This window comes from Diceros bicornis, chromosome 5 (genome assembly GCF_020826845.1).
Source record: "Diceros bicornis minor isolate mBicDic1 chromosome 5, mDicBic1.mat.cur, whole genome shotgun sequence".
Lineage (NCBI taxonomy): Eukaryota > Metazoa > Chordata > Mammalia > Perissodactyla > Rhinocerotidae > Diceros > Diceros bicornis.
The window spans coordinates 32,006,351-32,032,762 of record NC_080744.1 but is presented as its reverse complement, the minus strand read 5'-3'; the positions used below and the strand labels follow the sequence as shown (position 1 = coordinate 32,032,762).

Below are 26,412 nucleotides of genomic sequence, written 5' to 3'. Positions count from 1 at the left end.
AGAGAAACACTGTCTAGGGAATAAAAATGCACAAGTCCCACTTACAAGGGTATGCAAACTCCTAGAAGATTGAAGGGGAATGCTTCGAATCCCAGAAATCAGTACTGCTCTAAAACTTGATATTATTATTGTTATTCAGATTCATTTCGAAATACAGTAGCCAGAGTAGCTTTGTCCTTGCTTCCCCTCCCACGTCATCCATTAACCAACAGCAGTCATGGATTCCTCACCATGTGCAAGGCCTATTATTAGCCTTTGGCACCTTCCTACTGTTGGTCTTCTATTTCCTCAGTGCTGTTTCGTTGTTTTAAAGAAAAAAAGAGCAAGAAGTAACTCTATGCAAATCATTATCTAAATTTTGTCTTGGAAATAAAGGAGAAGTGTGGGGCATATGGAGATCATGAGCTTTGAGAAAGAGTTATTGGAAGAAACAGCTTGGAGAACAAGGTCTCAAGGATGTTGCCCAGTACCCAGTCGCTTCCCAGCTGAATGAGAAGCCCTGGCTCTGTCTGAATTAAGCTTTTCTGGCTATTCTGACTTTTCATTTCCTGGTATTTCAGTCATATCCTCTGACCTGACTAACTCTGTCCTGTATGTGAAGTGTGCATGTCCGGTAATGGTTTGTGCGAGTGGATTATTTTCCCATCCTTTTCTGTGTATCTCTTTGGCGGTAGATCTTTACAGCCATGCCACCATATCTAGTCTAAAATGACAGTTACAACTATAAGAGAACAGAGAGTGATAGAGGGAACAAATAAGCATGCTACTACCCGGCAAGAGCTCTTCTCAGAAAGAATCTCAGGATCAAAACTTCGATGCCGAAATACTATGTCCAGAGCCCAGTGAGTCCTCTCATTCTAATATCAAACCATGTTTCATTCATTAACAAAACTTCAAAGCCGTGAGATGAATATGACCCTAGCCGCTGAAGGGGGTTGGAACATTTCATGATATTCCTGTGGCTGACCAATCTATTCCAGAATAGTTTACCCTCCTTTCTAAGTCTTAGTTCAGCTCCAGCCTCGGAGTCAGGAGACCTAACTCCCTTGGTGCAGGGACTCATCTAAATATGGCCTTCTCTCTAGGATGGATCAAGGAGACCAGTTTGTATTAATATCAGCTGTTTAACCCAAACCTTAAAGGGTGATCCAAACCAGGTCAGTCTTTGGAGAAGGAGGTGTATTAGCCAAAGGAGTGAGAAGAGATTTATTTGGCTTTGGACCCAAAATTAGGCACCCTAAGAGTCCCACCACAAAAATATTGCTGCCCTGCAGTTGGAAGGCTAATCTGTGAGAAATGCTTGGGAGAGGGTGCTTTCATTAGAAAGCCTTCTCTGAGGAACTGGTGTCTTCCCACGCCTAGGTTCCTTTGGTGGTATTCAAAAGGGAAAAAGAAATCGCCAGGAAGCTGGAGTTTGATGGCCTGTATATCACCGAACAGCCATCTGAAGATGACATCAAGGGGCAATGGGACCGCTTGGTAATCAACACACCGTAAGTATACACCCCCCAACCCCCTGCCCCCAAAAGGAAAAGGTGTCTCTACTATAAATAGAATAACACCTCCTTCACCAACCTGGGAGGCTGATTAATATAAACCTTCCTTCGGTTTCTGGGACTTGTTTTCTCCCCTACCTTTTCAATAAAGTGGCCTGCTGCCCCTCAAACCCTTGTATGTATGCATCTCTCTGCCTTTAATGAGGGACAGAGGATAGTATCAGGAAGTGCTGAGCGTATTTAATTAAGGCCAGATGGCCCAGTACAACATTATTTAATCTAGTTTTCTGTGTTCAAGCCATACGGAGTGTTTCCCTGGCCCAGGGGTTCAGAGATCAAGCTGATCAGTTTCTCCAAAGTCCCCATATAGCACAGCAGTCCTGTGACAGCACCATCTTCAAAGTCTTCTCCTTAAACAAATAGCCTGGTTGGTAATAGAACTCCTCTGACAGGCAGTTCCATGGGCAGTTAAAATAGGGCCGTCTGGATGAGGATGGTAAGACATGTGAAGTGAAGCCAGCCTTCTTGGTAGGCGCATGGTATAATTACTCCCATGGTGGGAAAGAGCATTGATTCTAGAGGCAGAGAGATGGGATACCAAGTTGGCTCTGCAAGGTAATCAAGGCTTCTAAGCCTCAGTTTCCTCCTCAGCAATAGAGGGTTGTGAATACCACCTCCTGCAGTCTGGGAGGATTCATGAGTGTAGTCACATGCTTGGCCCAGTGCCTGGCACATGGTAGTCATCAAGCTCTTAGTCATTCCCTTTCCCTAACTGTTCAAAAGATGGCCATCACCATTAGTGAAGGTACTAGTGTCTTCACAATTGTGAAAATGAGAGTTGCAAGATGAATTAATGTGCTGAAAGAAAAGTAGAGAAATAGGGCTAGATATGTAAACAAAGGTGAGTAGCAGAAACTGTGAGCTGTGCCAATTAAAATACACACATCTGGAACCAACGGCCCTGACCCCTGGGGGAAGAAAATTGCTCTTTATCCAAAGATGGGCCGGCAAACTGGGAGGGCCAGCTCTACCAAGACACAACTGGGCTTTTGTAAATAGTCTCTAGAAAGGGAAGACTCTTCTCCTCGGGGAAAAAAAAGTGAGCATGCAAATCAAAAGCCAGTCCCTGCCTGCAGGTCCCTGCCAATCTCTTCAAATAAGGAAAACTGCTAAGCCTTGACTCTGACCCTTTGTCATGAAAGTACAGAAATTTTGGATATTATTAAATATTTTAATTCTTTGGTAAGCTTTCTGCAATTATCAATTGTGCTTCTGTCTGTGGCACAAGACGATGCGGCCTAAGAGTCCCAGTAAAAAGGCAGTTCAGTTTCCAGAAATTTATCCTAAGCAGATAATGAGACAAGTATGCTAAAATGTCCCAACAGGGATATTTGCTAAAATTTTTTATTTGAAGGGGCTTGAATGTCCGTGAGTAGGGATATGCATAAAGAAATAGCTGTTTAAAAAATTTTAGATGAATAAACCTTTAATTTTTTTCACAGTAGTGGCATCATAGTACATGTAGTACTTTGTAGTACATGTAGTACTGATTTTTTCAGTTAACTATATATCATGGAGCACTTTCTTTTTTAATATGATTTTTATATTGTTAAATACACATATAGAAGAAAATATAAAATGTATATGTATATTTTAAAGTATTATAATAAAATGAACTACAAAGGTTAAAAAATTGGAACATTGATGAAATCTTTGACGCTTTCTTAATCATATCTTCCCCAACCCCCCACTAACTACTCTCCTGACTTTAGTGATAGTCATTCCTTTGCTTTGATTTATAGTTTTACCATTTAGGTATGTGTCCCTAGATATACTGTTTCATTTTGACTATTGTTGAACTTTATATAAATGGGATTATACGATGTGTATTGTACTATCATTTAATACTATCATTTGAATCTTTTGTTCAGCATTACGTAGGGAACTCGCCTATGTTGGTGTGTGTAGCCATAGTTTGGTCATTTTTAAAACTGTAGCCTTTTCCGTTATATAAGTATATAAGTATTATATAAGTATTGTGTATTTATCCATTTTCCTGACAGTAGATATTTCTACTGTTTCCAGTTTGGGGTTATTACAAACAGTGCTACAATGAACATTTTTATACCTCATGCACAAATAAAAGAATTTCTCTAGGGTAGACACCCAGGGAAGAAATTTGCTAATAGTAGGATATACAGATGTTTGTCCCAACTTACATTCCAATGAGCACTGTAGGAGAGTTCCTGCTTCTCTACCTCCTTGGCAGATTTATTGTCAGCAGATAAATCTTTTTGCTGATCTGGTAGGTGTGCGACGGCATCTCATTGTGCATTTCCCTGATTTCTAAAGAAGTTGAGCATCTTATATTATTTTTCTTGACCATTCATATATAGATGTATCATTTATTTATGCATTTCCCTTCAGAAGGTTCTTTTGCCTACCCCACACTTTAAGGATTACTACCAAGTAAAAATATGTTTTCTACCTTCGAGGAGCTTACATATCTAGTCAGGAGACAAGAATACTCAGACCAAGGTAAGAGAATATCTGTGAAAGGGTCTTCCGCAGAGCCTTCAGGCAAGGGCCCTTCGGCATTACTTGTGGAATTCTCCACTTATGACAAAATCTGACCAAGGCTGAGTTGTATGTTACAGATCATTTGAATAAAGGATTTAAGAGAAAGGAGGTATCAGAGTGGACAGAGGAAGCCTGGCTTGATTTTTATTTGATTTGTTTATTTTAGATTCTAAATGCAAGACATGAAAAAATCAAGTGCAGAAAAATGTACAAAGAAGAAAGTCAAAGTAATTATTTCTATCCCCCAGAGAGAAAGTCTGTTAGCACTTTACTCTGTAAACCGAGCATTTGTTCTTGCTTTTAAGTGGCATTTGGATGTTTAAGACAAAGAAACAGCTTTAACTATAAAAAATAAATTTTTTTTTAAAGTGCCACCCTGTTGAGGGAGAGGTGGCATTTGCTCAGTGTTATTCTGGGAGGTCTATGAATAGTTGAGGCCCCCACTTCCTCATCACCAACTTGAGTGGTCTCTATAGAATAGGGGACTGTTTTGTTCCAGAGCCAACAAGAATGACTCAAATAAAGGAAAACAGAAGTAAGAACACATGCACCAAGGCCCAGAGGTTCATTGGCTGCAGTCTCGCCTCATAAGGAACCCTCCCAGGAAGGATCAACCATTCTGGAAAGGAGCAAAATATTTTAAATGGTTTTTGCTAACATACCTGAAAGTGACAGTTCTTTCTTGACTTCAACAATAAGAAACTATTTGCGATGGAGCTAGTACAAGTTACCAGGGAGAAGAAAGAAGTTCCCTCTGGGGTGTTAGGGAGGGGATGGTACAGGGAATCACCTCCAAAGGAGAGAGGGGTCTAGTTCCCTGAGGAAAGCGGACCGCACAGGAGTGATATGGGAATGGAGAACAGAGTGGAAGAGCATTCTGGTTAAGAAAAACCCTAAATAAATTAACTAAATGTGACCCCCCAGACGGGAAACTTGCTAAAGCTGGGGACCTTCTCTACACTTTCCACCACTATATCCCATCACCTACCCCAGCTACTGACATAAAGTAAGCACTCGGTGAATGAAGGTTGAATGCGTGTGTTTCCTACAGGGTTTTATTCCTAGTTATACTGGGATCAAGAAAAGGATCAAGAAAGATCTATCTGCTCGTATCCAGTCTGTCATCGCAATTACTGGCTCTTAACCATAAATTTGAGGTAGAAAATGCAGAGTGGCTTTCCAAGTGTTTCAGAAGTAACACAAAGTAGTGAACAAATCAGTGAGACTGGTGGTGACTTTGAACTTCAATCAAGTCTTGAATTCTTCAATAAGCAGGACAAAAACCAAAGAGATCACAGGTCCAGATGCTCCAAGTTTCTGGATGTGCTTGCCTTGATGTTAAGAACCTCCCTTTTTCATTTTCTTTTTCAGATCTTTTCCTAATAACTACTGGGACAAGTTTGTAAAGAGAAAGGTATGCCTTGTCAGTGGGGGTGAGTTCCATGGCCACCAAAAAAATGCAATAGATTTTTTTAAGTTCTCTATTTACAAACATGAATAAATTTGATATTATTTTTATGATGGTTTCTTGAGAAGAGTAAGTCACAGAAGGGGTTTTATATGAACATATACAAGTTTTTGGTTTCATGCCTATACTCTTCTGCCTTAAACAGCTTAACACAATCATTGATTTTTGCATACTAGATTTTTTCTGCCCTCCAAAAAATATCAGCTTAAAAAGCAGTTCATTTAATTATTCTTATCACTTCTGTTTTCTCTGGGGGTTATTTTTTTCTCTTTATTTTCCTGTTGCATTTTGACTCATGTCTTTATCAACCCCTTGTGAGAGCCCAGAGTGTAGCAAAGCTCTGACGATATCAGGGCTAAAGAAAATATTGATGGTGACACGTGACCCAAGCTCACCCTGTTGTCTTCTCTGCTTTAGGTGATCAACAAATATGGAGATCTCTATGGAGCAGAACGCATTGCTGAACTCCTGGGTTTGGACAAAAATGCCCTTGATTTTAGCCCAGTAGAAGAGATCAAAGCCGAGGCGGCCTCTCTGGTGTCATGGTACTGAGCTTAGGAATTAAAATCCAAAGTCTGTCTAAAGTAGATCCTCTGTTTTTCCAGCCCTCTTCAGTGCCCTAGGGGGAAAAATCACCATCCTGTCTTTGTTCTCTCAGGCTCTGGTCTGGCTGAGCTGTTTCTTCTAGGTTCTAACATGTTGGAAGAACACTGCTTTAGGAAATTTAAAGACCTATCAGCTTTTATGCCTGGTGGAGCTGAAAGAGAAAGACTAATTAAAATTTTAGGATGTGTGATTCAACCGTTCTCCGTCTCATGGGGAACACTTGATAAAGCTCAGAGCTGTATTTAGATTATGAAACCTGAGAGAAAAAACTTAATTTTTCCCCTTATTAAACACTTAACTAAATCTTGACATTTATAAGTTTTGAAATTATTTGTTCCCCTTTAGGCTAAGTTCCATCGACATGAAGTACCATATCTGGAAGCTGGGAGTTGTTTTTACTGACAACGTAAGTATGGCATCTGGAAAAACGAGATTCTGCACCCCAGAGTCAAGGATGTCATTAGATGCCACAGGAAAATAGGCTAGAGAGGATGCCCAGCAAGATGCAGGGATTGCTTACCAAAGAGAGAGGGCCTTAAAGAGGCTGTGAGATTACTTCTCTCTTGTGCGGTAGTGTAAGGCAGATGGGGTTTCATTTGGCAATTCTTAGGCTGGTTCACAGCCCCTCAGCACCTAAATACCCTCTATCCTCACTCTGTCCCCAAAGATGAGAACAAATGACTTAATGAGCACATCAGGAGGCATGAATGCCTGAAAAGTTGCTAAATTTCTTCCATTTCCACAGTCCTTTCTCTACCTTGCCTGGTACACAACCATGTCAATCCTGGGCCACTACAACAACTTCTTCTTCGCTGCTCATCTGCTGGATATCGCAATGGGCTTCAAGACACTGAGGACTATTCTGTCATCTGTAACTCACAATGGCAAACAGGTATTGGGTTTATACTGACGTAGAATAGGGCAGACCTAGATATGGATAAGAAAAAAATAACCAACAGGTAGTACACTAGTGTGTGACGGGAGGTGTGTGTCATAGTGTATAATACACCTTTCTTGGCCAAACTCTTGGACTATGTAATAGTGATTGTTTTTGCAAAATTGCAGCCATCACTTAAGAGGCATAAGACCTTGATTCAGAAATTCTTAACATTTAGATCAACCAAGGAAGAAGGGGAAGGGGGAGCTGATATCAGAATTACTTTGGAAACCTTTTATAGGTTTACCCCTTCCTCCATGGATCTGATATACTCCCTGGAGGTTAGCAAGTAGGCATATATAGTTAGAAAACTCCCTAGCTACTTCTGATACGTGCTTCCAATTGAGAACCAATGACTTAGACATACACACACACATATATACAGCTATATGTGTATATATGTAGGCATATATATAGGTGTATGTATATATATTATACACACATATGTGTGTGTATGTGTATCTATATCTATATCTATATATCTATGTATCCATTGCTATATCCAGTCTCATCAATATCTAGTCTATCTTCTACAGTATTATCAGAGTCAATTCCTTGATTAAAATCCTCTAATGGCTCTTTCTGTCAACAAATTCAAACTCCTTAGTATTTTATTCCTCATTAAGTGCAATGCCATGAATGAGACATGTTCCCTCACATCTCTAAACCTTTATATAGGAGAAGGAGAAAAGAAAGAAGTTAAAATGTGCCTTGCTTGGTACAGCCATTATGGAAAACAGTATGGAGCTTTCTCAAAAAATTAAATATACAATTGCCTTATGATCCAACAATCCCACTTCTGGGTATATATCCAAAGGAAATGAAATCAGTATCTCAAAGAGATGTCTGCACTCTCATGTTCATTGCAGTATTATTCACAGTAGACAAGATATAGAAACAACCTAAGAGTCTATCAATGGATGAATGGATAGAGGAAATGTGGTATATACATCTGATGGAATATTATTCAGCCATAAAAAAGAAGAAAATCCTGCCATTTGTAACAACGTGGATGGACTTTGAGGGCATTATGCTAAGTGAAATAAGCCAGACACAGAAAGACAAAGACTCTATGATCTCACTTATATGTGGAATCTAAAATAACTGAACTCATAGAGCCAAAGAGTAGAATGGTGGTTGCCAGGGGCTGGGGGAGATGGAGACTGTTGGTCAAAGAGTACAAACTTTCAGTTATAAGGTGAATAAATTCTAGAGATCTAATGTATAATCTTATGGTGATTATAGTTAAAAATACTGTATCATATAGTTGAAATTTGCTAAGAGAGTAGATCTGAAGTGTTCTCACCACACACATACACACACACACACACACGCAGAAATGGTAACTATGTGAGGTGATGGATATGTTAATTCACTTATTATGGTGATCATTTTATAATGTATACATATATTAAATCATCACGTTGTACATCTTAAATAAAGATTCCAACCAAAAAAATGAAAGTCAAGTTGACTTTTAATTGCTCTAAAATGAAAGGTGCTAGATCATCAAGTGTTTGGGTGGTTTAGTCCTTCTAGGCTTCTGGAAGTAGCAACAGCCAATGTTTCTTGTTTTGGTTGATGGTAAAAAGAATGGAGGAAAGCTAGAGATAGAAGTTTGCTGTCACATACAAGAAGCTAAAGTTTGGGGAGGTAATAACAGAACCTGTGATATAGATGTTTGCTTACCGAGTGTGAAATGCTTCCTTATAGGTTCCTGGGAGAAAGGGCATTGTGTATTTTTACATGTGTGTCTTAGGAAGTTTTATCTGTCTACAAAGGTGATGTTTCCCAAAGTGTGATCTTGTAGAATGGCAGTTCTACAATTCTTTTAGAATTATTTTCTTCCCCTTTACTCAGATATTGAAACTTTAATTTTTATTGATTTGGCTTAATGGCATTACACAAAACTGTACCTTAGATAGACAGTTTAAACAGTGAATTTCTTATATAGGCCTGCTGAATGAACTCTGGCAAGATTGCAAACAAATGTGCCCAGCTTGTGCCATGTGCCAGGTTCTGGGACAGGCTCACAACTACCTTGTAAGGTAGATGTTATATGCACTTGACAGATTAGAAAACTAAAGCTCAGAGAGGCTAAGTGTCTCACTCAAGACCACACAGCTGCTAAGTGGCCGAACTAGCCCATTTCTTCCTTAGTGCAAAGCCCAGGTTCTTTCTCTTTTTCTAAAACCAAGTGCTTTCTGTGAGGTCTACTATCCGAGGTTTGGTAAGTTACTATTCATCATTCAAGAAGCAGCTGACTATGTCTCCTCTGGTACTTATCTGGCACTCATGCCCTCCCCCTTTTGTGAGGCTCCTTGAGGGCAGAGGTTTTATCTTGTTGATCTTCACAGCTCCAGCTCGGCACCTGGTCCCTCGTACAGGCCAGATGAGCGGTCCCAGGTACTCCTCCTTATGGTACCTCCTAAAGCCAGGAAATAAACATGCCCTGCGACCCCTGCAAAGGTCCTAGGCAGATTTCTTGGTTATGAAAAATGTCACTTGGCTCAACCATCATAAATAATTCTTATAGTAACTTCAAAGCTGTGACAATTATCCAGTTCATGGTTATTTATGAAATAGTATAATGTAGGGACACCCACCAGTCCAAAGAACCTTTAGTTTCTTTAGAAGCAGTGTTAGAGTAGAAGCTGCATCATGAAGCCTCAGGTCACTGCTTTCTCTGTGAAAAACAAGGTAACCCTCCTCAGAGCATCTTCACTATTCAATCCTTACATCCCCTTGTAGTTTACAGAGGCTCGATCCAATATCCCAGCTATAAGTCTGCTCAGGCTACCATAACCAAATACCACATAGACTGGGTAGCTTGAACAACAGACATCTATTTCCTTGCAGTTCTGAAGGCTGGAAGTCCAAGATCATGGTGCGGGTAGGCAGGCGTGTTTTCCTCCAAGGCCTCTCACCTAGGCTTGCACCTGGCCGCGCTCTGTGTAGTGTAGGCAGCTATGTCTCTGTGTCCTGATCTCCTCTTCACACAAGAACACCAGTTAAATTGGAGTAGGGGCCACCCTGAAGGCCTCATTTTAATGTCATCTCCTAGTGAAAGGCCTGTCTCCAAATGCAGTCACATTCTGAGGTGCTGGGGGTTGGGGCTTCAACATATGAATGTGGGGGGACACACTGTGGTCCCTGACACCCATCATTACTCTCTCCTCCCAATAGCCTGTCTCTGTGCTCTCGTCTCTCCTTTCTCACCTGCAGTATGACTTTCCCCTCTTGTCCCCACACTCAGCCTCACCTTTCCTCTCTGTTTTCTTGGGGGGTCTCCTGAGAACCTTTCAAGGTGGAGAAGACCCACCTCCTTCTCCTTCTCTCTTCCCTCCCACTCCCAGCTGGTTCTGACTGTCGGGCTCCTGGCTGTGGTGGTTTATCTCTACACCGTGGTGGCTTTCAATTTCTTCCGCAAATTCTACAACAAAAGTGAAGACGACGACGAGCCCGACATGAAGTGTGATGACATGATGACGGTGAGAGCCCATTGTGGGGTCACTGGGTCACCTGGCCTCCTTGGGAAAGAAGGGCTATGGGTGGTCTGGAGAACTAAGTGAGAGTGGTAGAGTTACAAAGCAATAGAGATGTCTCATCCAAAAGGGAGAAGTGTCTGGAAAGACAGAAGTGATGGAAACACAGTTCATGACCTCTTGTGTAAGCCTAGGTGGAAAGTCATCATTCATCTACCTTTGTTTGTGATAAAGATGTGAATTACCTGTGTCTAAATGTGAATGGACCTGTATCTCAATTTCATGGAAGTCAAGCTTTGATTCTTTGTCTCTGAGAGCTGGAAGCAAAGTCCCATGAATTTGGTACTCCATTGATTTCAGCAAGCCATTGAGGGTTCTTTCAGAACAGCCACTTTAGTCTGAAAATGTAATAGCAGCAGGATCAGATCAGAGGAGTCCCATCAGGCCAGCCCCCCATGGGAACAAAGAGCACAGCCCACAGTGAGCCAGCACAGCTGCAGAAACATCCCTCAAAGCTTATAACGACCAGATTTCAGGAAAAGAACATGTGTGTCAGGATAGGTGACAGTGAACTGCCCTAGCCTGTGATCATTTCTCTAGAAAATGGGTACCACTTGGCCACAAACTCTCCTTATGCTTTCTTGGGGCCAGCACCCCCAAGAGACAGCAACACTACAGTCACTACAGCACCAGTGTGACCAGCACCCATCTCCATGATGCCCCTTGGCTTTTGATTTACCAGTCGTAAGACCGCCTTCCCCTCTGAACCTAACCCATCCAGTCAGGAGGAGATGGAAAGAGGCCCGCTCTGGGAGCCAAGGCTCGGATGCCTAGGTTGCATCACACCTGCCACACAGGAGGAGAGAAAGTCTGTTATCTAAGATGCTGCAGGAATCCGTGCCCTCCCAGGTGTATGGAGAATGCAGCAGTAGATGGGCCTTTTCCCAGAGGCTGTAGCCCAGCCTAAAGCCCAGGCTGGCACTTTAAAATTAAATGAGGGAAAACTAATACTTGGTATATGCCATACTCATCAAGTCTAAAGTTCTTTTAATTATACACGCCTTAAATGAATTCTCTTGTATGTGTCAAATAGTTCAAAACTGTTTTTTAAAAAACACCTTTTAGGGGCTGGCCCTGTGGCTTAGCGGTTAAGTGCATGCGCTCTGCTGCTGGTGGCCCGGTTCAGATCCCGGGCGCGCAGCAACGCACCGCTTCTCTGGCCATGCTGAGGCCACGTCCCACATGCAGCAACTAGAAGGATGTGCAACTATGACATACAACTATCTACTGGGGCTTTGGGGAGAAAAGGGGGGGGGAAAGGAGGAGGATTGGCAATAGATGTTAGCTCAGGGCTGGTCTTCCTCAGCAAAAAGAGGAGGATTGGCATGGATGTTAGCTCAGGGCTGATGTTCCTCACAAAAAAAACAAAAAAACACCTTTTAAAGGCTAACTGTAACAACAATCTTTCCATCTTTATAAACACCAAACTGACCAGACGGTGTGGAGGATAGCAGTTAGCAGCATGAATATTGATATCATTGAAGAGCACCCTTCTCCTGCCCTAGGGCTGTCATAACTTTGATCTAATTATATGAATGATCTGACCCATCTTGCTAAAAACAAACAAACAAAACTCTGCAACTTTTACCTGAATTGCCAATATTTTCTTCTCTAGTGTTACCTATTCCACATGTATGTGGGAGTGAGAGCTGGAGGTGGCATCGGTGATGAAATTGAAGACCCTGCTGGCGATCCATATGAAATGTACCGCATAGTCTTTGACATTACTTTCTTCTTCTTTGTCATTGTCATCTTGCTGGCCATCATTCAAGGTATGGTTGCCAGTTATCCTATGTATGAACAGGGCTTAATAAATCTAGTTCTCTTTACCTTTCTGTATCTATGACTTGTTTTATATAAAGAGGTTTGTGCATTCATTTGTTAATGCAACAAACATTTATTGAGCATCTACTATACATGAGGCCTTGGCTGTATATAAATTAGCCAAAGATCTACCCAGGCACTGATACAAAAAATTTGACTCGTTACAGAGGACCACCCCCGCTCCTTCCATTCCCCACTCTGACTTGATCACTTCCTTCTCATTCTGCTTCCTAGACGGAGAAGGCTAGTCTCCATCTCCTGTGGCTAGTCTAGCCCCAAAGCCTCATGATTCCTGCCCTGATCACTGTCCTCCCAGGCAATGGGGAGGGGAAGGAGCATAGGGAGGAGCTATGAGACATGTTTTTTCTTCTTTGTGGGGGAGGGGTACTGATCTTTTAGTCAATAGCTTGTCAGGAATTAGAGAAAGATGGTGATGAATTTAGTCTGACTCATGCCGTGTTGAGGGACCTATAAGACATGTAGGTGTTCAGGGCTAATAAGCAGTAAACTGTAAGAGGTTTTTCAAGAGACAAGTCAAGAATGGAATAGGTTAGAAATAATAAATATAATAAGTACACATAAAATAAATATAAAAATAAACAATAGAAATGGGACCCATCAGTGGGTGGTAGTCAAAGATGTGGGTGTAGAGATTTCCCAGAAAGAGAAGCAAAGAAACTGAAGAGGAACCCTGATACACTTCAGTGCCTAAGGGGCTAGGAGAAGAGGAGAGCCCAGAAGGAAGACTGAAAAGGAATGGGCAAGCACAACAGTAGAACACGGAGGCACTGGAGCAGAGGAAAGACTGTCAAGGAGGAGGGAGTAGTTAGCACTGAATATTGCAGAAAGGTGGATTAAGAAGAACAATGAGACATGGTTAGCCAGGAGCAGCATTTGAAAACAAGTATTTTTTTCTGATTTCTCTTTAATTGAATAGTTTAGCTTGATTCATGTTTCTACAAAACAAAGTGGACTCTACCCTGAACCACTAAACAGATTATTTAAAATACTTTATCTTTGTATTTAAAATTCCAGGTCTTATTATTGATGCTTTTGGCGAGTTAAGAGACCAGCAGGAACAAGTGCGAGAAGATATGGAGGTAATGTTCTTCTAATTCCAGCTCTGTTGTTGTATCTCACAGCACATGGATTTTTTTAAACAGTAGGTTCTGCCATTACTTAGGGCCAGCTCTCAGCAAAAATTAGCAACAAAGCTTGTTTTCCATGCCTGTCTTCTTCTCTGTGCCTATCTACCAGCTCTGGCGTTTCTTCTGCTCTGCAATCTTCCATAACCCTCCCTGGCCTGCCACCCTGTTGACCCCCCACTTCCCCCCAGTCCTATGTTAGGGTGGGAGGAGCTCCTCAGCTAGCTAGGAGCTAGGTATGTGGCACTCTGGAGGAGATGACTAATAGCCAGAAGCATTAAAGAGAAATACTTTTCAGTGTCTCTATTCAGTCAATCAGAGATCATCATCCTTTTTCCACCTGCCTGTAACATCATGCCTACTAATGCCTTTACTGCCTCTGTTATTTTTCTTAGACTAAATGTTTCATCTGTGGGATTGGCAATGACTACTTTGACACGACCCCTCACGGTTTTGAAACACATACCTTACAAGAGCACAACTTGGCCAACTACTTGTGAGTATTCTTGGTCAACGAGGTAATGAGGCAGGGGAAGGAGTGGTAGAGTAACATAAACAGTTAAGTCATATGGTTCACCTCTCTGCTGATGCCATTTCCTCCTATTTCCCCGAAAAAGTAGAGGCAATTAGGAAAAATCTTCGAGGAGTGCCCATGGGCCCGTCTCTCTGTCCATCTACTCTGCCTCTCCCATGTTTTGATAGATGTGTGTTGTGGACTGTTCTTACTCTTCAACCTGGGATTCGATCCCATCCCTTCTCCGGGTCACATGACTCCAAGCATTGCTTTCTCTACTAGATTTTTCCCATCACCATACAAATGTTACGTTTTTAATCCCAAAGACAAATGTCCTTTTTGCCCTGCTTCTTTTGTTCTCTTCCAGAAAAACTTGAAAAGTGTCCATGCTCGCTGTCTCCAATTTTTCTCCTCCCATTCCCCTTTGAACCCATTCCAGTCAGGCTTTCCTCCCCACCATGTCACATTTGCTTGTCAAAGTGGCCAGTGACCTGGATGTTGCTGGATTCCATGTTCGGTTTTCAGGCCTCACCATGTCTGCCCTCTCTTAGTTGTACGTAAGCCCCAGGAGAGTAGGGTATGTTTAATGTGTGTGTTCTCACAGAATTCTATCCCAGTACCTAAGGCCTGGCACCCACTAGGCAAATAATAAATACTTCACTTTTTCTAAGGTAAAGCATTCACTCAAGAACAAATTATTCAAAGCCTATTACGTGCCGTGGTCGGTCTGCCTGTGAAACATAACTTCCAGAATGTATAGAGAATGTAGATTACCTGACAATTCAGCTTCTGTCAATGATCATTTTCAAGAAAAGAAAAAGACTGCTGGGCTCTGCTCCCTGGCCCAGCCCTTCCCCTCTGCGTCTACGTGTTATTGTTCAGAAAATCCTAATCTGTTTTTAGGATGGAGTAGGCCTAGTCTTTGGGAAAGGTGTTACCCAAGAGAAATAGCAAAGATCTATCTTTTTGCTAGAAGGAGTTTAAGACAAAAACACAAGTTTTTAATAACTTTAGCAAACCCTTCCTCAAGTCATACGTCTTCATCGTTATTAATTCTCCTTGTGAGAGTTTGCATCTTAATGGAGGTGATCAGGATGGATGTCCTTCTTAAACGGTGAGCACATGGCCATATGTCAGGACCAGTGACTAGAGAAGAGTGGAAGGGTGTTGCTATATGTTATCTGGGTGGGGACCCCCTTCTGCATCTTCCGACGGCACTCTGTATTATCATAGTCTATTTTCTATCTCTGCCCGTCTAGCAGTGAGCTTGAGGGGAGAGAACCCGTCTTACTGATGTTTGAAACTTCCCGCCAAAAATGGTCCTTTGTCAGATAAATGTGCTAGGAAAGGAAGCATGTCCCACATGCCTGAGTCTCAAACATGATAAAGATAGTGGCCATGACTTCTTTCTTAGTCTTGATCAAGGAAAAGGGAGGAAGGAAACTAATATATTTATGCCTCTACTGTGGGCCACGACCTGAAGCTATAAACATAAGAATACCCTGAGAGAACTCAAAATCTGGGGCTCAGGCTCTCCGCCTCAGAAAGATGCTATTTCTACTTTCTCTTCCTACCACCAGCCTCACAGTGCTTTACCTGAAGGGCATGAGACTGGTTCCTTTGGAAGCTGTCTCTGAGATCATGTAATGCGAGTTGAGAGATCAGCCCCAGCCCCCTGCGATACTTGTGTATTCCAGACAGGCTCAAACCTCAGACACACAACACGGTTAGAGCAAGTGAAGCTACACTGGTTATTTCCCAGTTGTCTATAATAAAACTATACTTCTGGAAGAATCAGAGCAACTTAATGAGATTAAATACTTTCCACCTTTTTCATGACATATCCTTGAGAGACGCATGTAATTTCAATTCTATATTCTTATAAGTAAGTTGGCCTATCAAAAATTGCATGTGAAGAGTATGGGTCACCATTTTATTGTTTGGATTACGATTTTTTTAAACAAACTATAAAATGTTAGCCGAAATGCTTCCTCACTGGGGACGGTGAGAAGGATCTCTTCTCACAAAAATGCTAATTTTGAGATTAATGTATATTAGAAAATAATGGTTTTTGTCATTATGCCATATTTCCCCAATTCTGAAAGGCATAGTGGACAGCATGATGCTAAACAACATATTTAAACACTCTTTCCAGTTCACTTGAGTAAATGAACTTAGGTTTCCTACCCAAAGTATCTAATATTGTCTTTTTCTCATTTATCATACTTTTTTCCTGGTTCTAGGTTCTTCCTGATGTATTTGATTAATAAAGATGAAACAGAGCACACGGGTCAGGTGAGAAATAAAATGTTTTTAATTAGGAATCATACCCCTGTGTAAGAGCTTCCCTGTCTCGAGACTCAGTAGAGCACAGGATATCTGAGACAGATGACCCCATCAGTCTCTTACATGCATTTTTCCACTGCTTTCTGCATTATTCCACCATCTCTTTGTGACTTAAGAAACCAAAATTCTAAGGCAACTCTAATCAATTCCAAAAGACCTCTTGGCTATCCTTCCCAACCAACACTGACATTTTCTAAACCCTGATAGTTACTGCTTCAGAGTCGATTATCTAGAGGTGGGGGAACATTATAGAGAAAATGACAATGAGAAGTTAAGTGGGTGCCTGTAACAAAGAGCCAGAGAATCAGAGTAAAATGGTGTGAGACAGACAGCATAAGAAAGCCAACGACCTTGTGTGTGGGTGACACAGGGAATGGGGAGGTGTGGGTGTATGAGTGAAAGCATGTGTCAGAAGGGATTGTGACTAAGTATGAAAAGAAATGTAAAGATAGAGAACAAGGGAGGAAAAGGTAGGATATCAAATATTCAAACATGATTGGATTTGTAGGAAAACTTCACAGTTCAAACACTTAAGAGAGGCAGCTGGTTTCCAGATCTGGCTTTGGCTCGTCAGGCATCTGCCTAAGCTGGCACTCAGTGTTCCCTCATTGTGCATTCTCCTGCCTTCTTCCCATTACAGAGGACAGTGAATCAGCCTACTGATAAATCTTTAAGCATTTTTAGTGGCAATCATCGAGTTGGTTTCAGTGTTTGGGGTGTTTTTTTTGGAGTGGGGGGGGGGGGGATGATGATCAGGAGCGGAGAGAAATGACTTCTTGCTCCCAAAATAGCCTGGACTGGGACAGAGCAAGAAAGAATGCGCCAGTTGGGCCTCATAAATCCACATCAGTATTCCTAAAGGGAGACATACAGAGTAAAAATAAACTGGGTTTAGCTTATTGTGATTTAAAAAGAAGTACCCTTTGTTCCCATTATTTCAGGAATCCTATGTCTGGAAGATGTACCAAGAACGGTGTTGGGATTTCTTCCCAGCTGGTGACTGCTTCCGGAAACAATATGAAGATCAGCTTGGATAAATCTGAATGAAAGAGCTCCACCTTTCAACTTCCAGTGAAATAAAATCCTTCTTTTACAGTTCTGCAACATATTTGAAATGTGACAATTTCTAAATGCCTCCCTTACAACAAAGTGTTTGTTAAAAATCTGATATTTTGGAATTGATTTGGCTTTTTGTGCCTAATGGATGTACACTGTGGGAGATAACATGTCAAAATGTGAAAAGAAAAAAAAAAGATGGCAAAGAATCAAGGAAGCTCCGGTTTGAATGCCTTCAAATTTTTAGTTCTAACTAGTTTGCTGGGATGGCATCTTTTAGGGCGAGAGAAGATGAGGTCTTGACTGCATAATACCTGAAATTTTAAACATTTGAAAGTCACATGACAGTATCTCACCAGTGACTCATGGTCTGAGCTACAAAAAAATCATTTTAACTGCAGTCTAATTTTTCCCATGGTACGTGCTAGTGAATGTATCCAGAATCAGCTTGGAAAGCTTTAAGCAGTTAAAGAAATAGAAAAAAACAAACCACCACTTTGTCGACACTGAAATATCGATTAAGTGCCTTAAAAACCTCTCTAGATACAGCTATGCAAGTTTTTTACGTTTCAGACGGACAGTTCCATTAAGTAGTTGTGTTGATCTTCTGTCTTACTTTATGAAACTGCACTTGAAGGTTATTCATATAATTTTTTTCAGTAACAGCTTGTCAACTGCTGTTATTAGAAGAAAAGTACTGTACTGAAAATTCAGAAAAATCTCAATCTTATGTCAAATTGAGTAATGCTTCATGGTCCCTTGTAAGTAGTGGAGCTGCTGTGTTTAGATGAACCTCCTTAAATAAAATCAAGTGCCCACTGCAATAAAGTAATACACACCAATCCATGGTCTGGCCTCTTGTAATGCACCACTTCTGGATGATTCTACCACCACACTGTGTCTGCTGGGAAAAGGGACAGGAGACAAATGATAGCCTACAACCCCATACAAGAAAGAAAAAAGTCCATAGACCAGCGTTTGTTTATTTTGGCCAAATGCATGCCTTGTTGCCTGCCTCTGTTCTCAGCAGCAGCACCTGCTATGCTGTAAACATTGAGAGGAAGGAGGCTGGAAACGAGGGCCACAACGTCCCCTGCCCTCAAGGAATCTATTAGATTGCTGAGCCAGAGAACAAATGCAATGAGCCTCTTAAATGTGTTACTTCGGATGTCACTGAACACAGAGGTAGGCGTTCACTGCGGTAAGCGGGTGGAACACAGCGGCTTGGGGCATGCTCTTAAACCAGCTGTTCTTGAAGGGCAGCCTTGGGCCCGCCCTTACTCGCCAGGCAACCAAAATTGGCTTCAGGCACTTTTTTCATTTTCTTTCCCTCTGTCTCTCTTTCTTTTCTTTTTTGTTAGGAAATCATGCTGTCCAACCAGTCTTCAAGCTCTTCCTCGGTAACATCTTTTGATGTACTTGGTTGCTCAGAGTCCACGTTCTTTTCTTCCATCACAGACGGTTTTGTACGAACTGGGGAAACAAAAGCAATGTTAACAACTTCACATTAGCCCCAAAATTGAGGGTTAAAACTTCCCTCGTGTTTGTTCCATGATATAATTCAGCTCTAATGATTACTTTGCTAATAAGGAGAAACATTCTATTATTGGTCCCATGACCTAAGAAGATACAATAATATCTAAACAAATTAATAAATGGGGTAGAGATTCGCTCTTCCATTTATTCTGAAGTTAAAGTTCACGGTTCACTAGTTTCTTTCAAGACCAACAGCTCAGTTTTCTTTTCACTACTGTAGCAATCCTGGAAAGTCATTAAAGGTTCTCCAATAGCAGGCAAGAAGTACAAAGAGTTGGTTAACTGGCCTGTTCAGACAGTCGATTAAAAGGTCTGCGGCTGCACAGCTGGAGGCTACACGTATCTTAATGCCTTTCTTATAGCACAAGTCCCACTTGGAGCCCCAGGTTTAATGCTGCAATCAGGCAGGTAGCAGCTTCGGAAGCCCGGTATATCGAGTGAGAGGAATGTTGTCAGAAAGGTCAGCTCAGGGGGAAGCAGAGATGTGAGCACGGAAATAGATGTCAGTGGACGAGGCCAGATCGATGTCAGACACTGATGGAGATGTGTATGGAGGTGGCAGGTGGGGCTGTTTTCACACAAACACCAGAATCAAGAAGATGGAGAGGGAATCAAATGAAAGCCATACCTGTTTCTTCTTGGGCCACTTCCCCATCTTTCTCGGATTCCAGGTCCAGAGATATCTGGTCTGGTAAGATGTTCTCTCCCTCTTTTACAGGCGCGTCTAAATTAAGCAGCAGATCTAGTTCTTCTTCCAAGTGGTCTGCTGCTGACTGCAGCGGGGAAGCGGGTTTCTGAGAACCCTTTGAAGGCCCCGGTCTTGGGCTATCGTTACCCAGGAACATGGGGCAGCCAGCAGCAGCAGGTTTCAGGTCCGAGATAGACCCCTTTCCTCCAGGCCCCAAGGGCCCTTTTAACTGCATCCCTAGTCCCTTGCCTTCATCATTTCTCTTTGGTTTCACCTGAGGCAGCTCTAAAGGAAGGGCAGTCTAAAAGAGAATTATAACAACTGAGTTAAAATTGTGAGTCCTGCCATATTTGCTGAAGCAGAAACAAAAGCTAAGGAAGCCATCAAACTTTGTGGACTAGGAAACTCAATTCAGACAGGAACTTCACAAAGGGGCTCCCATTCGGGCCCTGCCCACATCCTTCCTTATTGATTTGGGGTAAATGTGGGAGACCTCAACGAAATCTAATAGGGCAGCGCCTCCTACTCTACCCACCTCAGCTCCCTGCTAACTCACTCAGAGTTGAAATCAAAAAGGCCATGTCTTCCTATCCCTGGCCTGAGAACTGACAGTACCACAGGTCTAGCTGAATGTATGCTTGCATCTGTGATGAGACTTAAACATCTAAAAGCTACCGAGAAGTCATTAGCAAAGAAGATCTGTTCACTATACCTACATGCGCCAATATAAAGGTGACGGGACAAATTCACCAAGAAAAAAAGAAACAATGACTCTTAGTAACATTATTTGAGTAAAATATGCCAGACACAAAAGAAAAGATACTATCTGATTACATCTGTAAAGAAGTGCAAAAACAGACAAAACTAATCTTTAGTATTAGAAGTCAGGATAGTGGTTTTAAGGAAGTAGTGAGCAGAAGTCAGGGGTGGCTTCTTGGGTGCTGGCAATATTGATTCTTGATCTGGAAGCTGATTCCATGTTATAAACACTTATGCATGCACTTTTCTGTATGCCATAATTTAATAAAAGTTGAAAACTCCCAGGTGACTGTAATGTAGAGCTAAGGCTAAGAACACACTGTTCTGGAAGGAGGCATGGGGTGACTAGCCTGGCATCAGAGAGGGTAGGTTTAGAATGAGGTTCAACTACCATGGGAGCACTGTCCCCTTATTTGTACATTTCGGTATCCTGAGCAGATCCAGTTTGCTAATGATTCCTTAGGGCCTTTAAGACAGTATGGCTTTACACACAAACTTAAATATTCACCCATCATTGTCAGTGTGCAGGGCGAAGCCGGGATGTGGTCCTCCATTCATCCCTGGAATCATTTAGTTGGTTTGGATTGGGTGTCTGGCATTGTTTTTCCTTTTTTTAACTCCCCAGGTGATTCTAATGTGAAAACACAGGTGAGAATAACTGCTCTACATCATGGGGTGGGGTTGGGGGAGATTTTAAAGCTATTTAGCTAGGTTTTCAGAGTTACTGCAATTATTTTATACCTTTACTTGAAGGCCTGCCACTGATACAACATCCTTCACTTTTGAATGCTCACAACACTCCTCTTTCTCTCCTGAGTCCGGGGACCCCCATCACCTTCATCTCAGTATTTCCCTGATGTGTTCTGTTAACCATTCCTCATTGTGTGGGACCAAACCATGTATGTCAGAACTCTGAACATCTCTGGACACCCAGCAGGAAAAGCAGCACTCTCCCAATCACTAAGACACCCCCGAAACATCCCTAAAGTAGCCCTGGGGTGACTCCCCATCACAGGCAAATGTCATCCTCTCTTCTTCTCTGCCCTGCCCCTAACTGTCCTCCAGCCCTGAACTCTACTTGCTGACCTAAATTTGAGACTAGTAAGTGCGACAGAAACAACACTTGGGTGGGTAACCAATTCATGGCTATGCTCAAGCTTAGCGTCACATCCCACTGCAGAACGAAGCTGATCTATTTTAGTTGCTGGGATTCTATTTAAAATTAGCACTGCCGAGGGTTTCACTTTTTAAAAAAATTCAACTGAACTGCAATTAAATTTTGAAGTTCCTTATAGTATAGTCCTTGAGCCTCCACCTCTCTTAGTCAAATCATTAATTGCCATCTCCCAAATTTATATTTCTAGCCCTTAATTCTGAACTATATTATAGTTATATATATATGTATATATATATATAAATTTCTATATCCAATTGACTAATATTTCCACTTTGATATCTCAGAGGCACAAACCGATAATGTCCAAACCTTGTCTCTCCTGATAGTACCTACCACTGAGTAACATAAGCTGGAAAACCTAGAATAATTCTTTGCCTGCTCTCTCTTCCATTTCCAGTATTTCACCACGTCCTGTTAATTTTACTTTTGAAGCACCTCTTGGTAAAGTCCAATTCTCTGTCATCTCTACCATCATTACCCTAGGCTAAACTATAGTATTACTTACCTGGACCCATGCAATAGCCTCCTAATTTGCTTCCCCTCATCTACTCTCCTCTTGCATGAGTGTGCAAGTGCAGATTTACCAATCAACACACCCACCCCAATCCCACAGTCCACTCTCCATTCTACAGCCAGAATGTTCTTTATTATTATCATTATTATTAGTATTGTTGTTAATGCAGATCTGATTGGGTCACTCTGCTTTAAATTCCAACTCAAATGTTCTTACACTTTGGATCTCAGCTTCCCTATCACTTCTTCAGGAAAGCCATTCCTACTCCCACCAAAGTAGGTCAGGTTCACTATTATATAGTCTCACAGCACACTGTACTTCTCCTTCACAGGACTTCTCACAATTCAATAATTTGATGAATACCCATCTTTCCCAATAGATTAAGCTCCATGAGGGCAGGAACCATGTCTGTCTACTCACCACTGTATCCTTAGTGCCTAACACAGAGCCTGGCACAGAAATATTTTAAGTAAAATATCAGCCAGACTTTATACTTTTGCATTTCATTCAATTCCACTACATTTGAGCGTTTAAAATGATTCAAATATAAATGTAAAAATAAAAACTTCAAAAAATTATTTTATTCTCCCTTAAAACTTTACAAAATGCTACCCAATACAAACCCCTCAGCTCTACAAAAGGAAAAGCTGAGTCTGAGACACCCCTCAGAGGGATATTTTTCACTCTTTCTCCTCCTGCCCTAATCCACACCAGCTTGAAGGTGCTATCAGGGTGTTTACCTGGACCAATTCAGCAGCAACATTGAGTCGGAGCGAGATAGGCAGTTCTTGAAGGGCTCGAACCAGTGACTCACAATCCACGTAAAATGCTGAATTCTATTAAAAAAAAAAATATATATATATATATATATATATGTCAGGTGATGATGACGTATGACCTTTTAGAAATAAAAAAGCGGAAGATGATAGCAAGTAACTGTAAATAAATCATCCACGGGAGTTACTTCTAGCTGGGAGTCAGATCATAAATCACGCTTGATGTGGTGATAATTTCTATCATTTCTGCACTAAGATGAGCAAAACCAAAACCAAAACCACGTTCTTGAGTCACAGCTCATGCTGTCAGAACAGCTGCAGGGTTGTGATCACCCCCGCATCAATATTGCATGGCAACCTGGAAACTGTGGACACTTGGAATTACCAGCAAATTGAAAGAAAAATAAGCGTTTAATGCAATCTAAGTGGACCATTCCCTCAAATTCAGATGGCTGGTCTTTGGGAGAGGAGGGAAGAGCTCTCCAGGCAGTGAGATGGGGCTGACAGGCACAGCTGAAGGAGCCCATGAGATAGATATATGCTTCTCTTCCAACCAGAAAGCAGAGGACAGAAACTTACCCTCCAGCCAGCAGCACCCTGTGTGAGGCCAACACTGAAAGCTTCCTTTGACTCTTTTCCCATTCACAGAAGTAAAGTCATATCCATGCAATGACCTCATCAACTGACAGTATTTGAGAGAACATTCCAGATTATCACATGGTTTCATGACAGTATAACAGCTGCTTTTCAGTGTCCCAGCCACCCAAGAGAAGGAAAAAACTAAAAGGTGGTTTACAATGGCCTCACATCAGAGGCCAGCACCACCGACCACCTCATCTACCAAGGACTGTCACAGGCCCAGCTTGAACCACATCTTATTCTATAATCACTGGCTTCAAGTTAGATGAAAACCCAGGGGTCATCTAGTCTAATCTCGATTCCATTGCAGGAATGTCTTGGGTAGCTGGGTTAAAATGACTAGAGACAGGGAGTCATTCCTGGTGCGCTCAAGAAGAGTCCCAACACTGAATCCAGACCCACTGTCACCCCAATCACCCAATAGCAGTACATGGAGCCAGGAAAAGTACGTGACTTTTCAACCACCCTTCCGAAATTTCCTGGAGATGGCTGGCTCTTAGGTAAGCAACGACAGCAGCACCAGATGTGTCCCCTTGCCCTGGAAAAAAGGAACTTATATCTAACAAATATATAGTGTTTTTAGGGAACAGGATGGAGGGTAACAAAGTCCTGATAAGAAAGTGGAAAATTCAGTGCGTGTCTAGCCTTCCCTTAGCCCTGCACTCACTCACCTTAAGTGCAGTAGTCAAGACCAGCACTGTCAAGTCTTTGACTGGAGAAACTTTCTCAACCCACTAGAAAAGTGCGATCCTGAATGCTTTTAACACACAGGTAAGTCACCAGACTACAAACTAGCACTCTCACCCTTCCCACTGCCAACATGTCTGCAAAAGGACACGTGGAGACCCTCTTCTTTCAGCCCATAACAGAGCGAGAACTTTCCCTCTGTGATACCTGCCAACCATTCACCTGTTCTTAGCTCTCTAGAGAAGGACCGTTGAGACATGCTGGCGTCTACGTGAAAGTGTCCAAACTTCCTCTGCCCTCTTTTACACCATGTGAACACGACTATAGGTATATCATAAACAATGAAAAGTCTGTGAGACCACAAAAAGACACAAGGACCAGCCAGGCTGTGCTTATGAGCTGCATTCTGAATGACCGATGTTTAGCTGTGTCTGCTACTGGAATGTCTCCTTCCCCACATTTCTAATTCCCACCCATCTTCCAAGGCCCAGCTGACATTGCACCTCCATGATGCTGTCAAGACACTTCAAACCACCGCAGTGATTTCTCCTCGTCTCCTTGCCTAGACCTCCATCAAATGCCACTTTGTGAGAAGACTCTCCTTTTCTCATCACCAGTTTTTTCCCTAAAGAGCTAAAACTGAAGGCCTTAGATATAAAGTGAGCTGAAGTGGATTGCTTCTAACAGTAAAGTGTGAACTTAAAAATAGGTTTAATTCAAATAATAACCATGAATTAGCTTTTTGCTACATGTTTTAAAATAACTGATAGGCTATTTTTGCCTGGAGGGCCCTGTCCCCATATCCACCTGGCCAACTCTGATGGTCACTCGCAGCTGGAGTAAGCAGCCTGGCCTGCAGTGCCAGGACACCCTAATGCCTTCTCTCCTGCACACTCTGAGGCTGGCAAAGGGAAGCCAGCCTCAACTGTTAGAACAAAGGCCCTCCACCCCACTTCTCTGCCATCAGTGGGCACAGAACTCTGGGTGGTAAGAATCTGTAATCCTGAAGGTTCCTCTCTGTCCAGGAACCTTATCAGACTCTGAGTCTCAGTGTCTGTGTAAAGGTACATGATTTGGTGAGAAAAGAACCTACTAGAAACTCCACCTTGCAGCTAAAATAGCCTTTAATCAGACCATTACACCTTTCTCAGGAGCTACAGCACTCACTATCTCTAGTCATTTGGGACTCAGGGACCAATGTACACTTTACAGAAGTGCCCAAATCAGGCAACACCTTGGAAAAGGCTGATGAAGCTTTTCAAGATGCAGATTCCCAGGACTCACTCAGAACTGGACTCTCTGGGGGATAAGCCTGGGAGTCTTTATCTCCAGAAAGCCAGGCATTCAGGAACCACAGCAACTCGCCCAGCACTAGGCAGTGCTCAAGGAAGTTCTACTGAATAAATAAGTCACTATGTCAACAAAAATGAAAAACGGAATGAAAAAAAGCTTCAGCTGACTTAACAAAACATTAGATCTATTTTTTCACCCTAAGAAGGTCTCCTCTCATCCCTTCCCCCCCCTCATGTGTCCCTACACTGTCCAAAGGAAAGATCTGAAAACCCCACTCGTGGATCTAACGGACCAACTCCCCTGTGGTAATGGGGGCCAACGTGGCTAAAGCAGAGACCCTGACTGCCAGGCTACATCCCCTTCACCCTGCACTTGAGCCACAAAGAAATAAAGGCAACTCAAAGCGATGGTGCTGGGTCCCTCTGCCGTCAGGAGGACCTTTGAGGACCTCTACCACGTCACACTATCAAACTCCCACTCCAACTTTTTCCTCTGTCTCTTTATTGTTTTTATTGTCTTGTGTCACTTTGCTTAGCGCCACTGCAAATCTTTCTTGTCCTTTCTTGGCCTATATCTGGTCAGTGACACACTCTACCTTGTCCTCTGCTGAAGTCCCATCTATCGGTAAACCACCTTCCCCTCTCACTGCCCCACGCTGCCAGGCCCTCATCCTTTCCCGTTCACCCAATGCAACATCCTCCTAACTGGTTTCCTTGCCTCCAATCTCTAATCTCTTCAATCCCTCCTTCCCAATTTTGCCGAGGTCAAATCTAGCCATTTTCAGTTTCCTGCTAAACAAAACTTTTGTTAACAAATAATAGTCGTA

The 26,412-nt window shown here is 42.2% G+C and overlaps 2 protein-coding genes across 2 annotated transcripts in view; one reads left to right on the top strand and one right to left on the bottom strand.

Moving 5' to 3' along the window:
• RYR3 (ryanodine receptor 3) overlaps nt 1–18,272 on the top strand; it is a 345,772-nt gene extending 327,500 nt beyond the window's left edge. Inside the window, exons 94-104 of the mRNA XM_058540531.1 lie at nt 1,363–1,493; nt 5,448–5,490; nt 5,962–6,089; nt 6,496–6,556; nt 6,896–7,042; nt 10,444–10,578; nt 12,248–12,404; nt 13,492–13,556; nt 13,997–14,097; nt 16,359–16,410; nt 17,403–18,272. Of these exons, the coding sequence (XP_058396514.1) occupies nt 1,363–1,493; nt 5,448–5,490; nt 5,962–6,089; nt 6,496–6,556; nt 6,896–7,042; nt 10,444–10,578; nt 12,248–12,404; nt 13,492–13,556; nt 13,997–14,097; nt 16,359–16,410; nt 17,403–17,498 (1,116 nt within the window). The 3' untranslated portion in view covers nt 17,499–18,272. The remainder of the gene's footprint in view (nt 1–1,362; nt 1,494–5,447; nt 5,491–5,961; nt 6,090–6,495; nt 6,557–6,895; nt 7,043–10,443; nt 10,579–12,247; nt 12,405–13,491; nt 13,557–13,996; nt 14,098–16,358; nt 16,411–17,402) is intronic.
• Nucleotides 18,273–18,361: 89 nt separating this feature from the next.
• Nucleotides 18,362–26,412, bottom strand: part of AVEN (apoptosis and caspase activation inhibitor) — a 174,519-nt gene continuing 166,468 nt past the window's right edge. The window contains exons 5-7 of the mRNA XM_058540530.1: nt 22,932–23,027; nt 19,682–20,042; nt 18,362–18,990 (exon numbers count right to left, since the gene is read on the bottom strand). Coding sequence (XP_058396513.1) covers nt 18,875–18,990; nt 19,682–20,042; nt 22,932–23,027 — 573 coding nt within the window. The 3' untranslated portion in view covers nt 18,362–18,874. The remainder of the gene's footprint in view (nt 18,991–19,681; nt 20,043–22,931; nt 23,028–26,412) is intronic.